The sequence below is a fragment of the Fusarium keratoplasticum genome, chromosome 7 (genome assembly GCF_025433545.1).
Source record: "Fusarium keratoplasticum isolate Fu6.1 chromosome 7, whole genome shotgun sequence".
NCBI lineage: Eukaryota > Fungi > Ascomycota > Sordariomycetes > Hypocreales > Nectriaceae > Fusarium > Fusarium keratoplasticum.
Genome location: NC_070535.1, coordinates 92,331 through 112,372, shown reverse-complemented (window position 1 = coordinate 112,372; position 20,042 = coordinate 92,331). Strand labels below are relative to the sequence as shown.

At 50.2% G+C, this 20,042-nt stretch overlaps 6 protein-coding genes across 6 annotated transcripts; 3 read left to right on the top strand and 3 right to left on the bottom strand.

Annotated features, from left to right (window-relative positions):
- Window positions 1-4,815: 4,815 nt before the first annotated feature.
- On the bottom strand, window positions 4,816-7,155 carry NCS57_00916700 (HET domain-containing protein; the record flags this gene model as incomplete). Its single annotated transcript, XM_053058951.1, has 2 exons — window positions 4,816-6,728; window positions 6,786-7,155. 2 exons carry the CDS (start codon window positions 7,153-7,155, stop codon window positions 4,816-4,818), a joined length of 2,283 nt encoding a protein of 760 aa, XP_052911022.1.
- Window positions 7,156-8,858: 1,703 nt separating this feature from the next.
- NCS57_00916600 (uncharacterized protein) lies at window positions 8,859-9,934 on the bottom strand (the record flags this gene model as incomplete). Its single annotated transcript, XM_053058950.1, has 2 exons — window positions 8,859-9,674; window positions 9,725-9,934. 2 exons carry the CDS (start codon window positions 9,932-9,934, stop codon window positions 8,859-8,861), a joined length of 1,026 nt encoding a protein of 341 aa, XP_052911021.1.
- A 1,485-nt stretch (window positions 9,935-11,419) lies between these two features.
- On the top strand, window positions 11,420-12,852 carry NCS57_00916500 (uncharacterized protein; the record flags this gene model as incomplete). Its single annotated transcript, XM_053058949.1, has 2 exons — window positions 11,420-11,693; window positions 11,744-12,852. 2 exons carry the CDS (start codon window positions 11,420-11,422, stop codon window positions 12,850-12,852), a joined length of 1,383 nt encoding a protein of 460 aa, XP_052911020.1.
- Window positions 12,853-13,779: 927 nt separating this feature from the next.
- Window positions 13,780-15,584, top strand: NCS57_00916400 (MFS domain-containing protein; the record flags this gene model as incomplete). The annotated part of the gene is made up of 3 exons (XM_053058948.1): window positions 13,780-13,957; window positions 14,020-14,302; window positions 14,351-15,584. 3 exons carry the CDS (start codon window positions 13,780-13,782, stop codon window positions 15,582-15,584), a joined length of 1,695 nt encoding a protein of 564 aa, XP_052911019.1.
- Window positions 15,585-15,681: 97 nt separating this feature from the next.
- Window positions 15,682-17,461, bottom strand: NCS57_00916300 (uncharacterized protein; the record flags this gene model as incomplete). The annotated part of the gene is made up of 2 exons (XM_053058947.1): window positions 15,682-17,369; window positions 17,425-17,461. The coding sequence occupies 2 exons, from the start codon at window positions 17,459-17,461 to the stop codon at window positions 15,682-15,684; spliced, it is 1,725 nt and encodes a 574-aa protein (XP_052911018.1).
- A 1,037-nt stretch (window positions 17,462-18,498) lies between these two features.
- On the top strand, window positions 18,499-19,905 carry NCS57_00916200 (uncharacterized protein; the record flags this gene model as incomplete). The annotated part of the gene is made up of 4 exons (XM_053058946.1): window positions 18,499-18,832; window positions 18,891-19,315; window positions 19,374-19,543; window positions 19,605-19,905. The coding sequence occupies 4 exons, from the start codon at window positions 18,499-18,501 to the stop codon at window positions 19,903-19,905; spliced, it is 1,230 nt and encodes a 409-aa protein (XP_052911017.1).
- Window positions 19,906-20,042: the final 137 nt, after the last annotated feature.

Sequence of the window (20,042 nt, the reverse complement as noted above, 5' to 3'; positions counted from 1 at the left end):
CTGTAGTGTCCACCCTGGCAACCATCGTCTTGGCGGGCTGGCTATGGGGTATGTCAGTCATTCTCAGCTTTCCATGGGGCGGCACATCATTTGTGATTGCTACGAGGTGCCTACCAACACAGATAGAGGTAGGTTTCTTCCTGCATTTCATGCCTTTTTCCTCCTTCCACTGACTCTGTTCAAGATACCAACAACGCCTTGGTAACAGCTTCTTCGACGTCGTCAACCACTGGATCTTTCGAAAGTGACGCTTTGTCAGTTTCAAGCGATTCAGAAAGGGCTGGGTTGGCGGACAAAGGAAGCCGAGCTTTCCAACTGTTCAACCGAGTGTTTTCACGATTAGTTTTGCTCTGTCAACAGGACACCGGGGATGGACAACCACTCGGAAACGATAGAAAGACACAACAGACTCAAAGTGGTCCAGACCATGCTTCATCTACTGTCGGTCGGGCGGCATCAACTTATGGAAGAAAGCGCCTCCTTCCTCGAGACAACGAAGATAGAGATGAAAGCAGCAAACCACCCCCGAAGAAAGGAAAGGAACGTCAACCAAGGTGCCAGGCAAGATTAAGATTTCTCGCATGTCCATTCTGGAAGTTGGATCCAGAGGAACACTGGAAATGCTTCTTGAAGAAGAATGACACCATCGGCCACTTGAAGCAACACTTGACCAGACAGCATACTCCCAAGTTTTACTGCCCCCGGTGCTACGCCATTTTCCTGGATCACGCGAGTTACGACACCCATGTGCTGGGTGCATCATGCATCAGAGGCCCAACATCAAAACTCCAAGGCATCTCACATATGCAAAGAGACGAGCTATCTCGGAAGTCCAAAGGTAGCGTGCAAGAGCAATGGTACGCTGTGTGGACCATCTTGTTTCCTGAGGATAATCCACCCACCTCGATATACATCGAGTCTACACAGTCCGAGGACTTTTGCCGCATACGAGAGTTTTGTCAGCGAGACGGCGTGGCTATTCTACGTGAAGAGCTTCAGTCTAGTGGGCTATTTCCAAGACCTGAAGTGTCTGAGGAAGCCTTGCAAACGACGGTGCAACGAGCGATGGAGTCGATGTTCAACATTTACTGGCTCAGGCGGTCATCAGCCCTGACAGAAACACATGGCTCCAACTCGTCAAACGCAAACCGCTCATCGTCGGTTAGTAGGTCACCCCAGCCCGAGACAGTCGTGGAATCCAGCACCGACAGCGGTGTTAATATGCTACCTCTTTCTCGCTCCAGTCGCGATCAACTTGGGGGTACCGTTGGCTCGTCATCTGCAAACAGTCATGCTGCAGGAGTATTGCAATACGCGGGAGACGACTGGCTACGAAACGGCATGGGGTTCCCGACGGACCAGTCAGGGTCGGCCATCGACATTGGCGGAACTCAGCTGAATATGCGGACTGCCTTAGGCTCGAGTTCAGCGCTTTCCGATCCTGCATTCTCTGACATACAGTTCTTGTTTGGCGATGACAGTTTACAACACGGTATGAGTGGCTTGGAGACTGAACCTGATATCGGGAACAGACAAGAGTGGGCAGGGCATTCCATCGCTGGACCAAGTGCCATCGGTTCCATGCAGGATCTTCCTCAAGGGCGCTCAAACCAAACCCATCAGTTTTTCTCGGAAACGAGTACGTCGTTGGAGCCCTTGGACTATGAACGCCTTCTAGGAGACGTTATTGATGGATGGTGATATGGCGGCATATAAGGGGAGAAAAGAAGATAGTTGGTCTGTAGAATTGATCAGATATAGGTCCAGAGTCGCCATGTTCGTCAGAATGAAAGTCGATATCTGTTTTTGTTTAGATGCCTATCAGGACGCGCTGGTCTTAATCTGGCACTACTCCTAGCAGCGGATATGAGTATAGCTCGTCGTTATGTGTATTTCCGTTAAAATGACGTTGACTCTTATATATCGCGCCCGCGCGGGCTTTGCTGTCGCTTAATGTGGCCTAGGCCTCATAGTTCTACTGTCAAAAGAGAAAGCGCCGCAGAGGATGTTTTAATTGACATCTCTGTAGCGAGGTTTTGGTACGGGGCGGCGGTAAAGCTTGTTTTATGGGCTGGTATGTCCCTTATTTGAAAGAGATGCAGTTACGGAAATTGCGACTCTGGACTATACTTCTGAGCGAAAACCGCGCTATGATTTTTAATCTTAGCTTAGCAAAGAACAAATGCTCATATGATAGCCTTCTTATATTTACTAGTAGATTCTTTACTCTCATATCTAATAAAGATATTCTTATAATGTTCTAGCTTAGTTAACCCATTAAGGGCCAGGCTTTAATTATAATAAAGAAAATATTATTAATATATTATAGCATTATATCCTAGTGCTAATATAGAGGCCTTTTTTTAGCCTTTCTACTGCCTGCAGTAGAAAACTCGAGATATTATTATAAAAAAGTGAACACTGCTTGCTATTCCACCAAGCGCTTAGCAAGAACAACTTTCCATCGTTGCCTACATGTACTTCGCCTTAAATTTGCGCAATTTCCAGTTGAAATCGGCCAGAAACTCAATCATTGTATCATATGCCCCCTCGCCTTGGACATGATCAGGCAACCCATTGTTAAAGCCTGTCACGCTCTGACGTCGTTTCTCGTCCACGTCATCGGCTCGCCTCCGCTTTCTGTCTCGCTCGATATCAGTATGGGGAGATAGAGGCCCCTGCACATCGTCTTTCTGCCCATTTTGTTGGGTAGTGGTATCCTGGTCTGGTCTTGGCTCTCTTAGGCGGATCGCCCCCTCGACTGACTACATTGCCCATCTGCAGGTCGACTTTCCCACTCAATGGAGTTTTAATCCCTAGCGTGGCCTTTGAGCTGATATTTGGAGAGTCTAGGCTCATCAGGGGCATTTGTGCAGCCATGTTCTCGATGCATGACATCTCGTAATGATGTCGGAGTGCCTTTCGATCTACGATAGCAGGCAAGTCGGCTTTCTGGCCATTGAACTTGGTTATGACATCGTAGGGTACAAACGCGCGGATGCGATGAGTGTTCGGATGGATAGAAAAGAGACGTGCATCAAAGAGCTCATGCAAGTGACTCATGAGAAGAATGGCGTTGCTGTTTGACCACGTATTTGTCCAGGCTTGCTTCAGTCGCTCGGGACTGAATTCGTCATCATCGTCATCATCTGCAAGGCCTTGATAGAGGTGATCGGGGTAAGGATGATAATGTTGCTGAGGGATGATGTGGCAGGCCTAAAGAGCTGGTCCCACTGCTGGGCTGATGCACCATAATTGGCCTTCTCCTGATATACCACAAGAATCTGCGTTGATGAGGCAATTCGGACGGAATGACTCGACTGTTTTTTCGCGCATCCTGTGGAAGGATTTCCATCTTGGGCGGCGTATATAATTCAGAGATGTCTTCAACCTCATTTTCCTTGGCAGGTGACGATGAGCCAGATCTGCGCTTTGGAGATTGGGAAGTCCTGCGAGCCTTGAGGCTACGTCGAAACGGCATGGTAGTATAACGAGGATCAGAAGAAGGCTTATTAGGCGGTAGATATCTAGGATCTATTCGACGGGTCGGTCGAGAGGTATGCCGTGCGCACTGGGCTGAAGTGACAAGCCAGCCCTGAGCAGTTATGACTAAAGGCGAGAAGCAGAGAAATATTCACCTTCAAGACGTGCTTCGATCGGGTCTTCGGGTGAAATCTCGCAATATTTATCAGAAATAACATGAAATCTCACGAAGGACTAAACCTTTGGGTTCCGAGGTGGAAGAGATGGAACCGGGCGTCGCATATCACCGCCTTGGACTGGTGAAGGAATATCCGTTGTTAGGCCCAGCGAGAAATCGGTAGTTGCAAACGCAATGTTATCCCACGGATCGTGATCGCGTTCGACACGTGGTATGTCGAAACAAAGGCGTAGCTCATCAACAAGGTTACAAAATGTTATCAACTCGCTATCTATGGTTTGGTAGAGCCCAGTGAAATGGAACTCATCCGGACCCGCAAGAAAATGAACATTCAACCCATGGACTCGCATGGGAGGCGTGACGGCCGCGTTTGACATAATGCGCAGGCTATCAAACTGACGACCTTAGGATCGAGATATTGACAACAAGAGGTGATGTTAGGATTAAATTAACCCAGCAACCAGTGGCAGGAGGCATGTGGCTTTGACGAAGTTTTGAGCCAATCAGCACGTGCTGGCAGTGTGTGGCGCGGCGGAAACTACGCGCTAATGACCCCGCGTCATATCGCCACGTGACCACCTACCCTTGACCGCTCCCTCCTTTGCAGCTTATATTCTAGTAGTTGTACTCCTTGTCCTTATGCTTGTTATTATAACATGTTGGCTATAAGAGAGATCTGGTATTTGAGTGTGAAAGGCATAGTTGTGGCTGCAGTTTAGCTATCCCACCTCTCCGGATTCTTAACTTACTTAATTACTTCTATTGCTTTATCTTGTTTAAAGTATCGATACAACCTCGACCCTCGAGCTTTATGCGGCGTTCATATCGTGGCTGATACATGCGTATAATTTTGAGTTGGTGACTAGCTTGAGAGGTTAGTAACTCTCCACAATTGCCACATCTGCTGGAATTGGGTCATGAGAAGTTGAACGAAGTTCACAACTTCATGGAGAGCCTTTAAACGGGTAGTTGATACCGAAAGGACCAATGGTCATTAAGGAAATCATAAAAAGTTTTATAAACCCGCCAAGATAAGGAGCAGGCTTCAGGGAGAATTCAAGCAAAGCCTCCGTTCTAGAGAACAAGATTCAGGGCAAAGTACTAGCTACTTTATCTATGATAGTTCAACTAGCCGCTCCCAAGACTAGTTATTCCTATACAATACTTATAGTTGCCTGCTCATACTCCTCGAAAATTGGACACTCCTGTAGGCCCATTATCCTAAGGCTACCAATGCCAATTCTCTCCATCGCGCTCGCGACCCTCTCAGACCTCTTCAAGACCAAGAACCAGGTTTCCGGGCGCATGAACTGCCTTTTTCCATTCCGAACCGTGTATTTGTCGGCCACCCAGCTGAAAAGGCGAAAGCAGTAATATTTCCCTCCCGTCCAGGCCGGAGGCTTCTCAGAAACCAACCCCTGCAACTCTACTCGATGCCTGGGATGGTCGAGTAGAACCTTGTTGACGTTTTGGTTTCTAGACCGTACCCAAGCGACCCGGTTAGCACAGTCTGGATCACGGATGGTTTTCATTTCATCCACAAGGCTCCGAAAAACCGGAATTTGAGTGCTCTCTACATCAGCAATGAGCTCCACTGGTACGAGAGCCCCCTGCAAGGTCAAGCGACCCTGCGTAACGGCACTCATCTCGTCGTGTACATTTTCCCTCTCACAATCTGCCTCCACAAGTTGACAGACATCTGTTGCGTGAGGTTTATACTTCCACGAAACACGTGCGGATTCAGAGTCGTAACTGATGCTTCCTTGAGAAGACGCCCACGACCACGTTGGCACGTTCCAGCGAGGGCCCTCGCCCTCGGGCCTCTGGAGTACATTTTCCGGCTCCGCCGGCAGGCTCGCGACGACCCAGGTCAAATCAAGATGAATCTCATGCTTCCATAGCCCAGCTAGGTACTCGTCATTGTCTTTTGTGAACGTCTTGTGTCGGAACGTCTTGTATTGGAACGCCTTGTGTCGGAACGCCTTATGTTGGAACGTCTCGTATCGGAACGTCTTGTGTCGGGACGTCTTGTGTCGGAACCTCTCCGCAAGGAGCTTTGCCAGACCGGCAATGGCCCTGAGTTTATCGTCCCCTCGCGTCATTTGCCGGTCGGAATACAACTCGACCAGATCCCTCCAAAAGGTCCTCATCTTGTGAAGATCGCCCTCCCTGGCAGAGGGTATATGCGTCGTTTTGAGGCGATTCAACTTGAGCGCTGCCCCATTCTCCACGTGACACAGTGTACGCGATTGACGATTGTTGTGACCGCACTCACAGATCTGCCGACATAGGCATTCCCACATCATTTCGTCTCCGTTGAAGCATAGCCTTCGATTTGGCAGCATACTCTCCTGCAGACACCAGGCTCGTTTGTCGAGAGAGTATGGTGTATCCCTGGGGGGCTTATCGGACTCGGGCCGAATAAGCAGGTCGGGCCCAGAATCAGCCTCTCCATCAGCGGCCGGGGACTTCACAAGCCGTTGCCAGTTTCTATCGCCAAACCTCTGCGGGCCTAAGAAAGGAGACTTGCATGTTTCTGGTTCTAGAGCTGCAATAGTAAGGTGGGAATTGAGGTAGATCTGGGACATTTGCGCAGCACCGTCTAGCCAGGCCGTGACGTCGTCCTGGATTAGGCAAAGAGAGTCGACCCAGAGAAACGGTATCTGAAGTCCACGACATACTTTGATCGCGTCCTGAATGCCTTGTGGCATTTCAGACTCTGAGATTCTCTGGTAATGGTCCTTGATGTTTGCCGTTGTCGTCTTCAAGATCGCATGCGAGTCAGGCCCCCAGCAATAGCTCAAACAAGCATAAGGTTTGCGAGTCCCGGAGGTCTTAAACAGGAACGGCGACTGGGAATCTGACCCCACATTGATGAGATGTGTTGGCATGAAATCATCATCAGGGGGCTCGCAGGCCTTGTCATTCTCAACGCAATGACCTAACCACTTCGCGGCCCGATCGAAAGCGGCCTGGGACGAGGAATCTTCAACGATGTCGAGAGACTGGCCAAATCGAGTGCTTCTCTTCCCGCTGTAGTCATAACCGCCATCAAAAAACGGCTCAGCTGGCGGGATGATTAAAATCTATCCCCAAGAAACATAACGAAGGGCAGGCTACTTACCCGTCGACCTACGAAGAAGCTGAAACTTTTTGCCGCGATCATCCATCTCGTTCTCAAAGATTTCGATGGTCAAGATTCCATTCCAATCATCGAGACGGTCATAGCCACCCGTAATTTGAATGAAGCAGCTTTCACATCCCCCTTCATCGAGCAGGTGCGGTGCGTCATCTTCGATGGCGCGACGGATAATCCGGCAGTCAACACATGTCTGCACATGTTTGAGGAGAACAGGGAGACCAACCACAAGGCCTCCCCAGCATTTATTCCGTTCATATGCTTCAAAAGCAAGAAAAAGACAACCGCCGAAATCTGGATAGCCGGTCCAGTCACCCCTGCCTAACCCTGACGAGAAGTGCCCTGATGCAAACATAGTGATTTTGCAGCGGCGATGGGTAGGTAGTTAGGCTGGTTTCTGTGCTAAGAAGCTGCGTGAGATGGTTGTGTGGTGCTTAAAGGTGTTTTCAATCTCTCGCGTAAATGCAAGGTTGAGGTATTTTCTTACCTCAGACTCAGAGATAAGCCTGTGGCGGCGCCTCGAGAGCGGCTGAAAGGTGACAAGGGGGTCTCTGCTGCAAGTTGGTTGATGTTAATGTCCACAGTACCATTTGGCAAAGAAAATTGCTCTCGAACAGTATGGAGAGCTCTTCAGGTGACAGGTACCTTGTACCTCAACAGTCACGCAGCCTGATCTCTGCCGAGGAGTCTTTTCTGTGGAGATTCTCAGAGTCTGACCACAGGCCTCGAAGACGAAGGAACGTAACCTGGTCGATGGTGCGATTGAGGTTCAATTATGCCTAGCATGGAGGTTAGATCATAGAACCCAACTTAACCATAATACGGGCAAATGACCTACCGGAAAGACTCACATTGACCAATGCTCCATATTTCGTGATATGCTCACCGCCAGTTCTTAATAGCCTTCACGGCGGACCACGAGTTGGCAACGAAGAATGGTCCACCCACCAACGTTGTCGAACATGATGAAACAGTTCATCGACTTGACCCAAAGGCCAATACTACCACTGGGCCTGACCGGCAAAGGTTTGATCAAGCTCAAGCAGCAAACGAGCATGAGCATTCTCTCACAGTTCGACAAGCTCTCAAGGGCTATCCCTGGGCTGTTGCTTGGTCTCTGACTGTGTCTTTGTCCATCATTGGAGCTCTTGTCGATGGTATCATCATCCAACGTTTCGGATCGTCCGGCATTCATGCTCGTTGTTGTCTTGATGACTGCCTTTATGATCCATACGAACGCCATCGAGGAAGGCATCTCACAGGGCACATAATACTAAAACTGGTTCCGTCTTGCAGACCAACGACGCATCGTGATTGCTTGTGTTTCTTTTCTCGGACAAATCACCCGTAGCACCTAATTTGCTTATTCTGTAACATATTCTTTCTAGCAAACTAGCCTGAGCTCAGAAAAACCATACAACCTAAACTTTGGCGGGACTGGAATGGCTGCCTGTGGTACTATTGCGTTTTGGTTCCTGATGAGACGAGTGGGCAGCAGAAGACTATACCTCGCGGGCATGAGTGGCATGAGCTTGTGGCTCTTTATTATTGGGTGATTGGCTATTGGCAAGAACCTGGCCGTCGCAGTCAAATGGGTTCAGTTTATTCTCTACCTCATTTGGCTTCTCACCTTTTCCCTGACCATCGGCCCAGCCGGATGGGCCATGCTGGCTGAGGTCTTATTCACGCGACTGAGATCTAAGAAGGTGACCTTGGCGCTAACAGCATATTACATAGCTCAAAATTGTCGCCATTATCGTTCAGCCATACATGATGAACCCTGTGGTCTGAAATTGGAAAGGTGAGTTCTTAATGCAGCCTTTGCTGTGCACCCCGTGCCTGACAATGTCATAGGAAAACCGGGTTTTGTTGGTTTTCTTTTGCCTTCCTCACGGTGAGATGTACACATACGACTAGGTCATACAATATCCAAAGACGCTGAAGCGAGTTGTCACATGCTCATCGTAGGGACTTGATAGTATAGTAAGAAAGTGTTCTAAATCTAATATCTGGATCTAACCGCTATCGCAGTCGCGATACTGCTTAATTACCTCTAGTTCACCCAAGGGCACCATTCTCTCCACCGTCAAACATGTTCTTGGCTTCGTCAAGAGCATGGAAGCGTGCCGCAATTGTCATGCCTTTTCTTCTTTGGGCTTCGACACGACGCCAGTCCCATTCCTTGTCGATCGTAAGGTCTGTGTCGCTCAAGTCAACAGACATATCACCGAGCTGCTCCTCACTACCCTCGATCCAACCGCCAGGTCTCTCAGGCAGCAGCCCGGAATTATCCAGAATACGCGCAGGGTGCACCGTGAATCGTCCAATCTTGAAAACGTACTTGCTAATTGCTGTAGCCTGAATTTTTCTCTCCCAACCGTCGGTAGGGTCTGAGCCGGCTCTGGCCTCAGACTCGCCAAACTCAGGATTGAGCCATGACGTCGGCTTGGCGGTGCCCGCGGGCAGGAAGTGCGTCAGGATGTATAACCACTTTTTATCCCAGCAAAGCACCCTGCTCCAAAGCTCATACCTCTTAAATAGACCAATCTCTTTGTGGAATGAGCACTGCACGGACCCAAGTGGGATGTAGAGAGCCCCTTTCATAGGCTTGCCTGTCTTGGGATCCAGGATGAACCGGCTGGAGGTATTGTGCGCTAGGTTCGTCATGGCGGGACGCAGCAGAAAAGAGACCAGGTGTGAGCGAGAGACATCGAGGTCGGCAAAGAAGCTGCTGTTTGACTTGTGCAAGTTGTAGTCGATCTCAAAGACGGAGGTGTATGTTGTGGAAATAATGGGCTTGAAAAGCGCCCTGGGTCCGAGGCGGGTTCCCTTGCGAATATATATATCGCGGATGATGGTATAGAAGATGCGGAACTGATAAGTCTTAGTTGTGTGGTATACGCAGTGTGGAGTTGCGAACTTGCCGTCCATGCCAATGGCATGTCCTTCCAGTTGAGCAGAACAAACATGGTGATCATGATGCGTTTCAGGATCCCAGGGCCCATTAACAAGTCCCGCAAAGATTCTTTCCAGTCCAGCATCCACACCATAGACACAGCCGCGGAGATGGTGAGCAGTGCCATAACTGGCCCAAGCATGGCAAAAGCATTTGGCCGAGCGGCGGTTGATGCCATGTTCGAAGAGCTCAAGTTCTGATGTTCGATCGTGGTGTGATGCCGCGTTATCGCAGCGGAAGTGTTGAGCGAAAGAGCGATGACCGTCAATACCTAGACGAGACAAGGGCAACGAAAAGTAAAGGGTCATGCGTGTTGCAGGCAGTTACTATCATGAAAGTAGGAAAGATGGGTTGAGACAAGGGAGACAAAACGGGCATTAAAGATCTAGGCAAGAGACGAAAAACTAAGTCTGACTCTCGAGGCCCCATCAGTCGCAACGAAGGCGGATTTCTGCGCATAGGGGTGCGGTTCAACGTCGCTTCGCCGAACCACACAGCACATACGTGACAGTGCACCAGTTTTCGTCGGAGATTCACCTAGAGAAACTTCCGAGGACCACAACCGTGTTGGGTCTCGCAAAGATTACGGAGAAAGCTCCAAGTGGATCAAGATAGCCGACAGTGAAACAGAGTAAGAAGAGAAAACATGGCCTGGATTGGTTGCAAAAAACAGTGTAATCTGCAACTCAATTTGATCAACCTTCGATTTCAGCTGACAGGGTCCATCACTAACATGATCGCTGGCCTGTGCTTGCATGTGGCTTGCGACGGCTTGTCCACGCTAGATTTGACAGGCCTATCAGATGCTGGAACTTTTATGTTCTGCGTTGCGAGGCTGACAGCCACGGTAGATGCTGGTACTTCATCTACAAATGCTACGAGAGCCCGGGCTGACGGGGCCCACTCTCCAAAGTCAGGGACGGGGAATATCTCAATCAGGATAACGAATTGCGATCGACTAACCAAAGTCAGCTTATGGCCCGGGTAGAGAACTGCCAACTCGGTGGGTCTGCCACGTCTGTTAGACACTACTTGCACGACAGTCTCAATCAGGATAACAAGTTGCGATCGTTCGATGGGAGAATGTCACGATACGTTACGAGGCTCCAAGAGTGCGTGTCGAAATCGACAATCTCATGCGGATGTACGTGTATCGTAGTGCGATACTCGCAACGAGACCCGAAGCGAGCGGAACAAGCCCAAGTTGGGACATCCCCGGTGTTGGCTCACGTCTTGCACGTACACATCTTACCGTCATGAAGAGGATATTTGCGATATTTGTTCCATACCACAAGCGGCGAAGGGTAAGCGCGAGCGGAATCAGCCCCGAAAGCCTTGCGTAGCAGGGATGAGGACTTTCATGTACGAGATTTCATCATGTATCTATCAGCTCGAATAAAATTAGCAACAGTGAGAAATTTGCTTCCGGGCTTCCAGACTTGAGGACGCAAGTTCCCGGCCCCCTTCATTTAACATCTCTCTACAAGCTCGCTGCGCTCGCCGCTTCGTACGGATGAAGCCACTCTCATTTTCACCTAACAACTCTTCCATTTATCATCAACCAAGTCTTACTACTCACCTTGTTTCTTTACTTTTCTTTTATGTCAGCCTTCTCTTCCTTCTAGTTGCACAAGACTTATTGATTTGGTCACTACAGCTGGTCATGGCCGTGGCCGGCAAGGCACAGGCATGCCCTGATGGCACAACCGACTACAAGCCACTACGTAGTCGGGCTAGAGACATCAACAGGACACACATTCAAGATGTACCTCTTACCTGGGGCAACTGGCACGAGAAAGTTGACTGGCTCAACACCACCTTTATCATCTTCATCCCTGCCATTGGACTCATGGCGTCGTACTGGGTAGCCCTTCATCCATATACTGCAATCTTTTGCGCCATTTACTACTTCAACACCGGCCTTGGCATCACAGCAGGTACGATTCTTGTCCTTTCACGCTCGACAGTCGATCTGACTTGTAGTAAGGGTATCATCGTCTGTGGTCCCACCACTCCTTCAAAGCCACCCTACCTCTGCAGATCTACCTGGCTGCAATGGGCGCTGGTGCTGTGGAAGGATCCATCCGATGGTGGGTAAAGGCCCATCGTGCGCACCATCGGTATACCGACACAGACCAGGATCCTTATTCTGTCAACAAAGGCTTCCTGTACTCACATCTTGGCTGGATGGTGATGAAACAGAATCCTAAGCGACTTGGCCGTACGGATATCTCGGATCTCAACGAGGATCCTGTCGTCGTCTGGCAGCATTGCCATTTCCTGTCCTGTGTGCTCGTCATGGCCATCATATTTCCGATGCTTATCTGTGGCCTGGGCTGGGGCGATTGGAGTGGCGGGTTCGTCTATGCAGGCATCCTCCGTATTTTTACGGTGCAGCAAGCTACTTTCTGTGTCAATTCATTGGCACACTGGCTTGGAGACCAGCCTTTTGATGATCGCAGATCTCCTCGTGACCATTTCATCACGGCTCTCATCACGCTCGGTGAGGGTTACCATAACTTCCACCATGAATTTCCGTCAGACTATCGCAATACCATTGAATGGTGGCAATATGATCCTACAAAGTGGGCTATTATGGCCTGGAAGTTCCTTGGTCTCGCACACGACCTCAAGCACCTACGATCTAACGAGATTGAAATGGGCCGTATCCAACAGTTACAGAAGAAGTTGGACCATAAACGAGCTGGCATTGACTGGGGAACGCCTTTAGGACAACTACCTGTCATTAGCTGGGACGAATTCATCAGACGGAGTAACGAAGGCGAGGCCCTAGTAGTCATCGCCGGCATTGTTCATAACGTGGCGGATTTTGTCAAGGACCACCCCGGAGGCAAAGCCTTGATCAGCTCTGGTATCGGCAAAGATGTTACTGCCATCTTCAACGGCGGCATATACAACCATTCAAACGCAGCTCACAACTTCCTGTGCGCCATGAGAGTCGGGCTCTTGCGAGGGGGCTGCGAGGTCGAAGTCTGGAAGCATCACAACAATGACTTGGCTGGCTATGGCATTGTGCGTGCAGGGGAGCAGGCCACCAAGATTGCCCAGCCCATTCAGGGTGCTGAGACAGCCTAACCATATGGAAGATCTTTCATTTAAAAACATGTCAAAAATTGAATAGAATTTGCCTTCTATTGTCTGGCTTCAAAGGTGCCGCTTAACTTCACTACTGCTGCCTCGTTGTCTCGGTTCCTCAAAGCGTTGCCAAACATTGGTGAAAATTGGACTGGAATGGGAATCGGCTTACAGCACCATGGCACTTGATCACGAATAGATGATAATTGACAGGGATAAAGATGCGGCTTTTACAAAAGATCTCTGGGGCAAAAGAGAAGTTGGACTGTCCACCGTCTGATCGTTAATTCCACTTGCTGCATGTCCCGGTCCACAGCTGGTACCTTCTCGGCGCTTTTCACACAGGGGCCAACTCGCCAAGCGAGTGGGTTCGCAGATCTTCAGTTTAACTTCCCAGTTTCTGGCAAGTGTTTTGCGAGAGGTGCCGCCCATGCAAGATTGTGGCGCCGGCAACTGAGCCTTGCAAAATGTCGGGAAAAAGCAATCCTTCAGATCCTTCCAATCCTTTTCGGGTTAATCAACCAATGTGATTACATTTGCTTGGCTAGCCGGTGCCGTGTCCCGTCTGTCCCTCCAGGGAATAGCCCTGCGACGGCCTAGTCCGACCATCATCTTCAAACACGAGTGCTTGTATTACCCTTGAAGCTGGATAGTGAGTGGGTGGAAGATATCCGCTGACGGGCATATTTGCCAGTGGCCCCGTTTTGAAGCTAAATATATCACCATTCCCCGCCATTGCCATGATTTCAGGGATGCTTGACAGCCCTCGAGGTTTAACGTCTATTATCTCCCCTCACTCAAACGCATAGAGAAAACCCGTTCCAGTCTCGGCTGGCCTTTGCTTCCCTCTGCCGTCTACCTAACATCGGCTTTGAACTATATCACACATCCCCGATTAGCCAACCTTCCATTGTCCAGCACCCCATCATGTCCGACCGCGCATCGACCCAAGATGAAACACAGAAGGGCTACAGCCTAGAGGAACTCACCATCGTCGACCAGACGACACAAAAGGATGCATATAGCGACGAGAGACCTGGTGGCTTGCCAGAATGGAAGTGGAAGGCGGCCGTTCTCATCTTCATTATCACAGGCTCTTGCAGTGGTCAGTATCAGGCTGTCCAATACCGAGACACCAGTGGAACTAACAAAAGTCATTCTTTCCAGGATACGACGTCAGTAACGTTGCCAACATTCAGCCTCGCCTCTACGAAGCCTTTGGCAACATCGAACTCCTCCCCTGGATCGGCCTCTCTTACTCGCTCGCCAACTTTGCCGTCTTGTCCTTCGCTCGCAAGATCGCCTACTGCTTTGACCTGAAATGGGTCTACCTTGTCCACCTTGCCATCTTTATGGTCGGCACGGCCATCGGTGGTGCCTCCAACGACATCCAGACCATGATTGTTGCCCGTGTTATCATGGGCTGGGGTGGTTCTGTCTGTCAGCAGATGTGCGTCAACATATCCCCGTGGCTAACAAATAGCTGAGCATATCATAGCAACTTCTCCTACGTGGCCATTCTGGCCAAACCCTCCGAAACAGCAGGTCTATTTGGCATTCTCAGCGCCATGTGGGCAGTTGGCCTTGTTGTTGGCGGTCCCATCGGCAGTGCCTTCGCCGAGAACAGCCACACTACTTGGCGATGGGCGTTTTATATCAAGCTCCCGATTGTTGGCCTTTGCCTCGCTCTTGCTGTCATTTGCCTCCCCTCGCGGTCCCTCGCCACAGCCAACGTCTCTGTCTGGAGGCGTCTCGTTAGCATCGACCCTATCGGCGTCGCCTTCAACATGATCGTACCTGTCCTATTCGCCCTTGCGACAACCTTCTCGGGACCCATCTGGGACTGGGGCTCCGCTGCATCTACCGCGGTGTGGATAGTTTTTGCTGTGGCTCTCGTTGCTTGGGTCTCGCAGCAGTACTTTTGTATCTTTACAACGCCCGAGGAGCGCGCCATTCCTATGCATATGTTCTCAAAGCTTAGACTGCTCCCCATCTGGGTTGCAACAGGCTGCGCAGGCGCCGCTTATGCTGTAACCCTGTACTACACCCCGCTCTTCTACGCCTTCGCCCGCGGCCACGGCGCCATTCAGCAGACAGTTCGCATGCTGCCCTTCATCATCGTTTTCATCTTTGTTGTACTCTTTACCGGCGTTCTCCTCACCGTCATCGGCCGTTACAAGATCATCTATCTTTGTGCTGCCACCATTACACTCGCTGCATCTATCGCAATGGCTACCACCATGGACGACAAGGTCTCTGAGGCGCAGGTAATGGGTATTGAGGCCCTCATTGGCATCGGTCTTGGGATGCAGTTCCAGCACGGCCTTGGTATCTCCAACGTCATCAACAAAACCGAACGTGACCGCGTGGACAGCACTGTGATATGCAACATGGTTCAGATGGGATCCATAGCTATCACTCTCTCCATCGCAGGGTGTATTTTCCAAAACGTGGGCTTCAACCTGCTATCCTCCGCAGTGGGACGGAAGCAGTACTCGGAGGAGGATATCCGTGAAGCCCTGGCTGGTGTGTCGTCGGTTGTCTGGCAGACCAAAGACCGGCAGGTTGTTGCACGAGGCATCGCAGCTGTGACAGAGGTCCTTTCTCGAGAGTTCTACATCGTCGTCGCTAGCTCAGCGGTATGTTTGGTATGCGCTATATGCATGAGCTCAGAGAAGCTGGACTATGGCAGGAAGAAAAGTACCAAAGCAACAACCCCGGACTCGTCGTAGTTCAACTATGGGATTATTTAGAAGGCCTATGGATACACAGCTAAGGGAAATGAAGCAGTAGTAGCAGACTAATCGTACTGAATGAGGACTCTACTCTTTACACCTTCTTAACAGAAGCTTGAAGTTCCGGCTCTACACCAACAGCCTCAATAACACCGCCATCTTTCGCCTTCCACTCATCCATCAATCCCTTAAAGTCAGCTGGAAGATACGGTGAAACAAGCTCCTGGAATGTGCTGGACTTTCGGTGCGTCTTGAGGCCCATGTCGTGCATCAGCATGTTCACATAGGGCAGACCCTCAAAGACCATGTCGGGCAGGTCAGCGCCATAACCACAGGGGAATCGCCACTTGCCCCATTGGGTGTGTAGCATAATCTCGTTGATGATCTCCTCTTCAGTTCCGATAGTATGGTCTAGCTTGCCGGCCATGAAAGCAGCAATCCAGTGACCTTGGATAGTTGCACAAACAGCAGTGCTAACTGTGGAGATCATACCTGCGAAGGCGAGGTCTTGGGAGCCTACATAGGTAGAGGGGACCATGAAGCGGTAGTATCGGAGAGGGTTAGCCTCCTTGGGCTTGCCGCTGATCTTGGGTTGCTTTTTCAATCCGGGGTAAAGGGAGAGAACCTTGGTGTCTGCGGCTTGAGCCAGAGCTCGTTTTTCATCAGTCGAGTACGGCAGACCGAGCTGCTCCTGTCCAAGGTTGGCGAACTTGAGGGTCGACTCTTTCTTCCAACCAGTTGAACAAATTATTGCGTCCGTATCGATTTGCTCTCCTGAGGCAAGGATAGCTCGGTGAGGTTCCAGCCGCTCAATGTCATCAAGGTGCACGCGGATCTTGCCCTGCTTCACAAGATCGAAGAGAGGGCTGTCGTAATTGAGGATGCTGAGGCCACTGCCGATCCAGTAGGCGGAGTGCCAGGGCTTGAGCTTCTTGAGCTCGGGGTGTGAGTCGTACTCGTTAGCAGTGATGATGTCGCTGCTCAGGACCGACCAGAAGCGCTCCACTACGAATCGGCCGATAGCCGTTTCATGGAGGAATTTTCGGATTCCATTGTAGCCGTCTGCGTCTCCCCATGGGCAAGGGCTGAACCAGGTCATCCATCGAATATTGAGAAGCTGATCGATCCTCTTCTTGAAGGGAGTGACAAACGGGGGTGCGATCCAGACAGGTCCGTTGCCGGTAGGTCGCACAATAAGATCGACTGTAGCACCATCCTGAACAAGGGCGTAAGCGACATCAAAGGCAGACTTTGCACCACCGACTACAATTGCCTTCTTGACGTCCAAGCTGGGAGCATTCTTGCAAAAGTCCTTTGCGTGGAATAGTGGCGCCCCAAACTTGTCAGCATCCTTGTAAGCAGGCATGTTCGGGGTTGATGTCAGGCCAGTGGCCAAGACCAGCTTCGCAGTGTCGATAGATCGGCTTCCATCGGGGGACTTGACGGATAAACGCCAGCCACCGCTTCCTTGACGCTCGACTAGGTCGACAGCAGTGTTGAACTGGATTCGGTTGTAGACGTCGAAGTGCTTTGAGAAATCGGTGAGGTAGCGGTGGAGGACAGGGCCAGGGATGTGAGAATTTGGCTTGACACCATACTTGTTCTCCTCCATGGGAAAGTCGGGGAACTCGTATGTGCCTCTCATGTTGTTTGACTTCAAGCCGGGGTAGAGTCGATTCTTGGACCAAGTGCCACCACATGATTCGGCCGATTCAAGGACTACCAACTTGGCTTCAGGGGAAATTTGTCGGATCGCCTTTGCAGCTGCCAGACCGAACCATCCTATTGCCAAGGTTCAGATCGTGAAAGACGCCAAGGCACAATGTCAGTGACTTACCGGCACCCACTACCACAATATCATATGATTCCTTCATGACTCTTGTCGTTGCCATCCCTCGAGTAGTAATGGTATAGTTGGGTATAATGATTGGAAGTTTCTTGATTTGTAACCTTCTTTGGAACACAGATCGGCTTGGTGAACCAACTGACCGAAAACAGACGGAGAAAGACATCTTTAACTTTAGAGAATACGGAAAGACAACCAGGAATATTTCTTGGCTTATCAATGGTGCTCCGGTGACAATTACGTTCCTCTCAATAGGGCTGCTAGTAACACAGCGGCGTATCCGGAACTGTTTGGCCAAGGCCGCTCTCCCTGCCAACACCCCGCAAATCACAGTACACCATTCTGATGCACTGCAGTCAACAAGGACATGTGGTGATTTCAGCCTGCTAGTTCCGCTGGCCAGCGCATTTCGCAACTTCCGACGTAGTTCATACCGTCTTTCCCGAATGGCAATGTGTGCGTTGCATCCTATCACTAGGAACGGAAAAGCCGCCAAAGAATCTCAGCAAACAAGGGCGTTTCCAATCTCACTGGGTGACCCCAACTCCCCGCAAAATGGCTTATCGTAATCAGAAGCCGTCAATCTATCATCTGTTCAGCTGTACGTAAACAGGTCTAGATTGGTCGTGTGATAACAAGTCGGAACGCTACAGTCCGTCGCTTCGTATCTGGGCTTCAGGGGGGGCGGGGAGACGTTCCAGCTTCATCTGGGGTAAGACGGTATGGCGTCTGCAACTTAGATTCATTGCCTATCTTGACTCCCTTGGTCTCCAAAGCTTCCAGGGGCATCGTAAACGACGCTACGGAACTTCCGATCGGAACTCCCGACCGGAACGAGACAGGTATCCACCCTTATCTCTCGACCTATGACTGGGCCATCATTTCCTCCATTATACAGAGCAAGGAGACAGACTATGCCACAATCAGTATAAGTCTGAGTGCATTGCCGAAACTAGTGGCCTTCGGGGGAGCTATTATTCATTTTCAATACAATTACAGGGCAAGAACCAAGAGAGAGACAAGGCAGGCTGAGGCAAAGATTCCAGCTCGCAACTTCAAACCACCATGCCCGTGTACGCAGACATCACCAAACCTCCCGCTCCACTACCTCAGCCCAAGCCTCAATCTCTCGGTGAGGGCATCACCCTGCTCCCGCCGCTTTCAAGGTTGGGTCATGGTCCAGGCCTTATTATTCTAACAGAGGAGTCGGAGAAGCATCTTCAAATTATTGAAGGTGTCCCGTCTGCTCTCATCAAGTGGGCCGAGGAGGGCTATGCAGTGGTTGAAATCCAGGGTAAGGCTTTCAGCAGAGGTGCCAAAGAGGTCATTGGCGTTGCTCTGGAGGCGCTGAGCAATTGTGATAAACTGGAGCCAAAGAATAGCAAGGTTGGTGTCGTCGGTAAGTTACCTCTGTCTTGACAGTTCACACTCTATCAAACAGATCTAAATAACTATAGCATATGACCCCAAACTATGGAGCCAGGCGGCCCGAGCCCTCCTTGGTTCACCGAATGTGGTAGGCGGCGTGGTATATGCAAGCGCTACAGATGAAGATAAACTTGAAACCTGTGGGGTCCCTGTGCTTCGTCATGTAGCTGGCGGTTCAGCTATCACTAAAAAGGAGGATGGAGTGACCACATATTCATATGCCAATGGAAAATCCTTCCGCATGGCTACGCCGTTTGACAAAGACTTTGACTACTGGGCCGAGTCTCTCTCTCACACCAGGAACCTGACATTCCTCAAGCCACTGATGGGCGGTCCCTATTTCGATCTCGAACGAATCTGGGACGAGCATACCTATTACGAATTTGCGGACAGGTCCGTTGAGCACACGATGAGCACCATGGTTGATCAACCATATGTCAACCACGTACCCACTGTAAGTGAAGAGATGTTGAGAGGACTATTAAAATCTTGACGCTCATTCATGTCTATAGCTGACTGGTGGTATCGGCCGCGGTCCATTGACCGAGTTCTATCGAGGGCACTTTATATTCCAAAACTCAGTAGATACCGAGCTGGAACTTATCAGCCGAACAATGGGAATCGATCGTGTGGTGGACGAATTCATCTACAAGTTTACTCACGATGCCACAGTGGATTGGCTGTAAGTGACCTCTTCAACATCACTTTCCCACAGGGCCACAGCCTCTGACATGTAACTACAGGCTTCCTGGGGTTCCACCTACCTTCAAGAAGCTGGAGATGCCGTTCACAGCAGTGGTAAATATTCGAGGCGATCGACTCTATCACGAGCATATTAGCTGGGACCAGGGTACAGTGCTTGCCCAGCTGGGATTGATGCCACAGTATCTCCCATTTCCATATCCCGTTAAGGGTCAGAAGGAAGGGTCGCGTTTCGAATTCCGGGTGCCGGTGTTGGGAATTGAGACGGCCAGCAAGATGAGGGATCGGAATTCGGTACCTTCGAACGAGATGTTTAGCTACAAAGTCCGTGAGGTAGAATAGCTGAGATGGCGGTGGATGAATCGTTTATCATAAATAAAGTTTCTAACGCAATTCTTGGATTCTCTATGATTGTGTGAAGCGTTATGGGGGTCTGTTTCTGGTCGTGACTCGAAGAATGAGGGAGAAGTAAACGATTT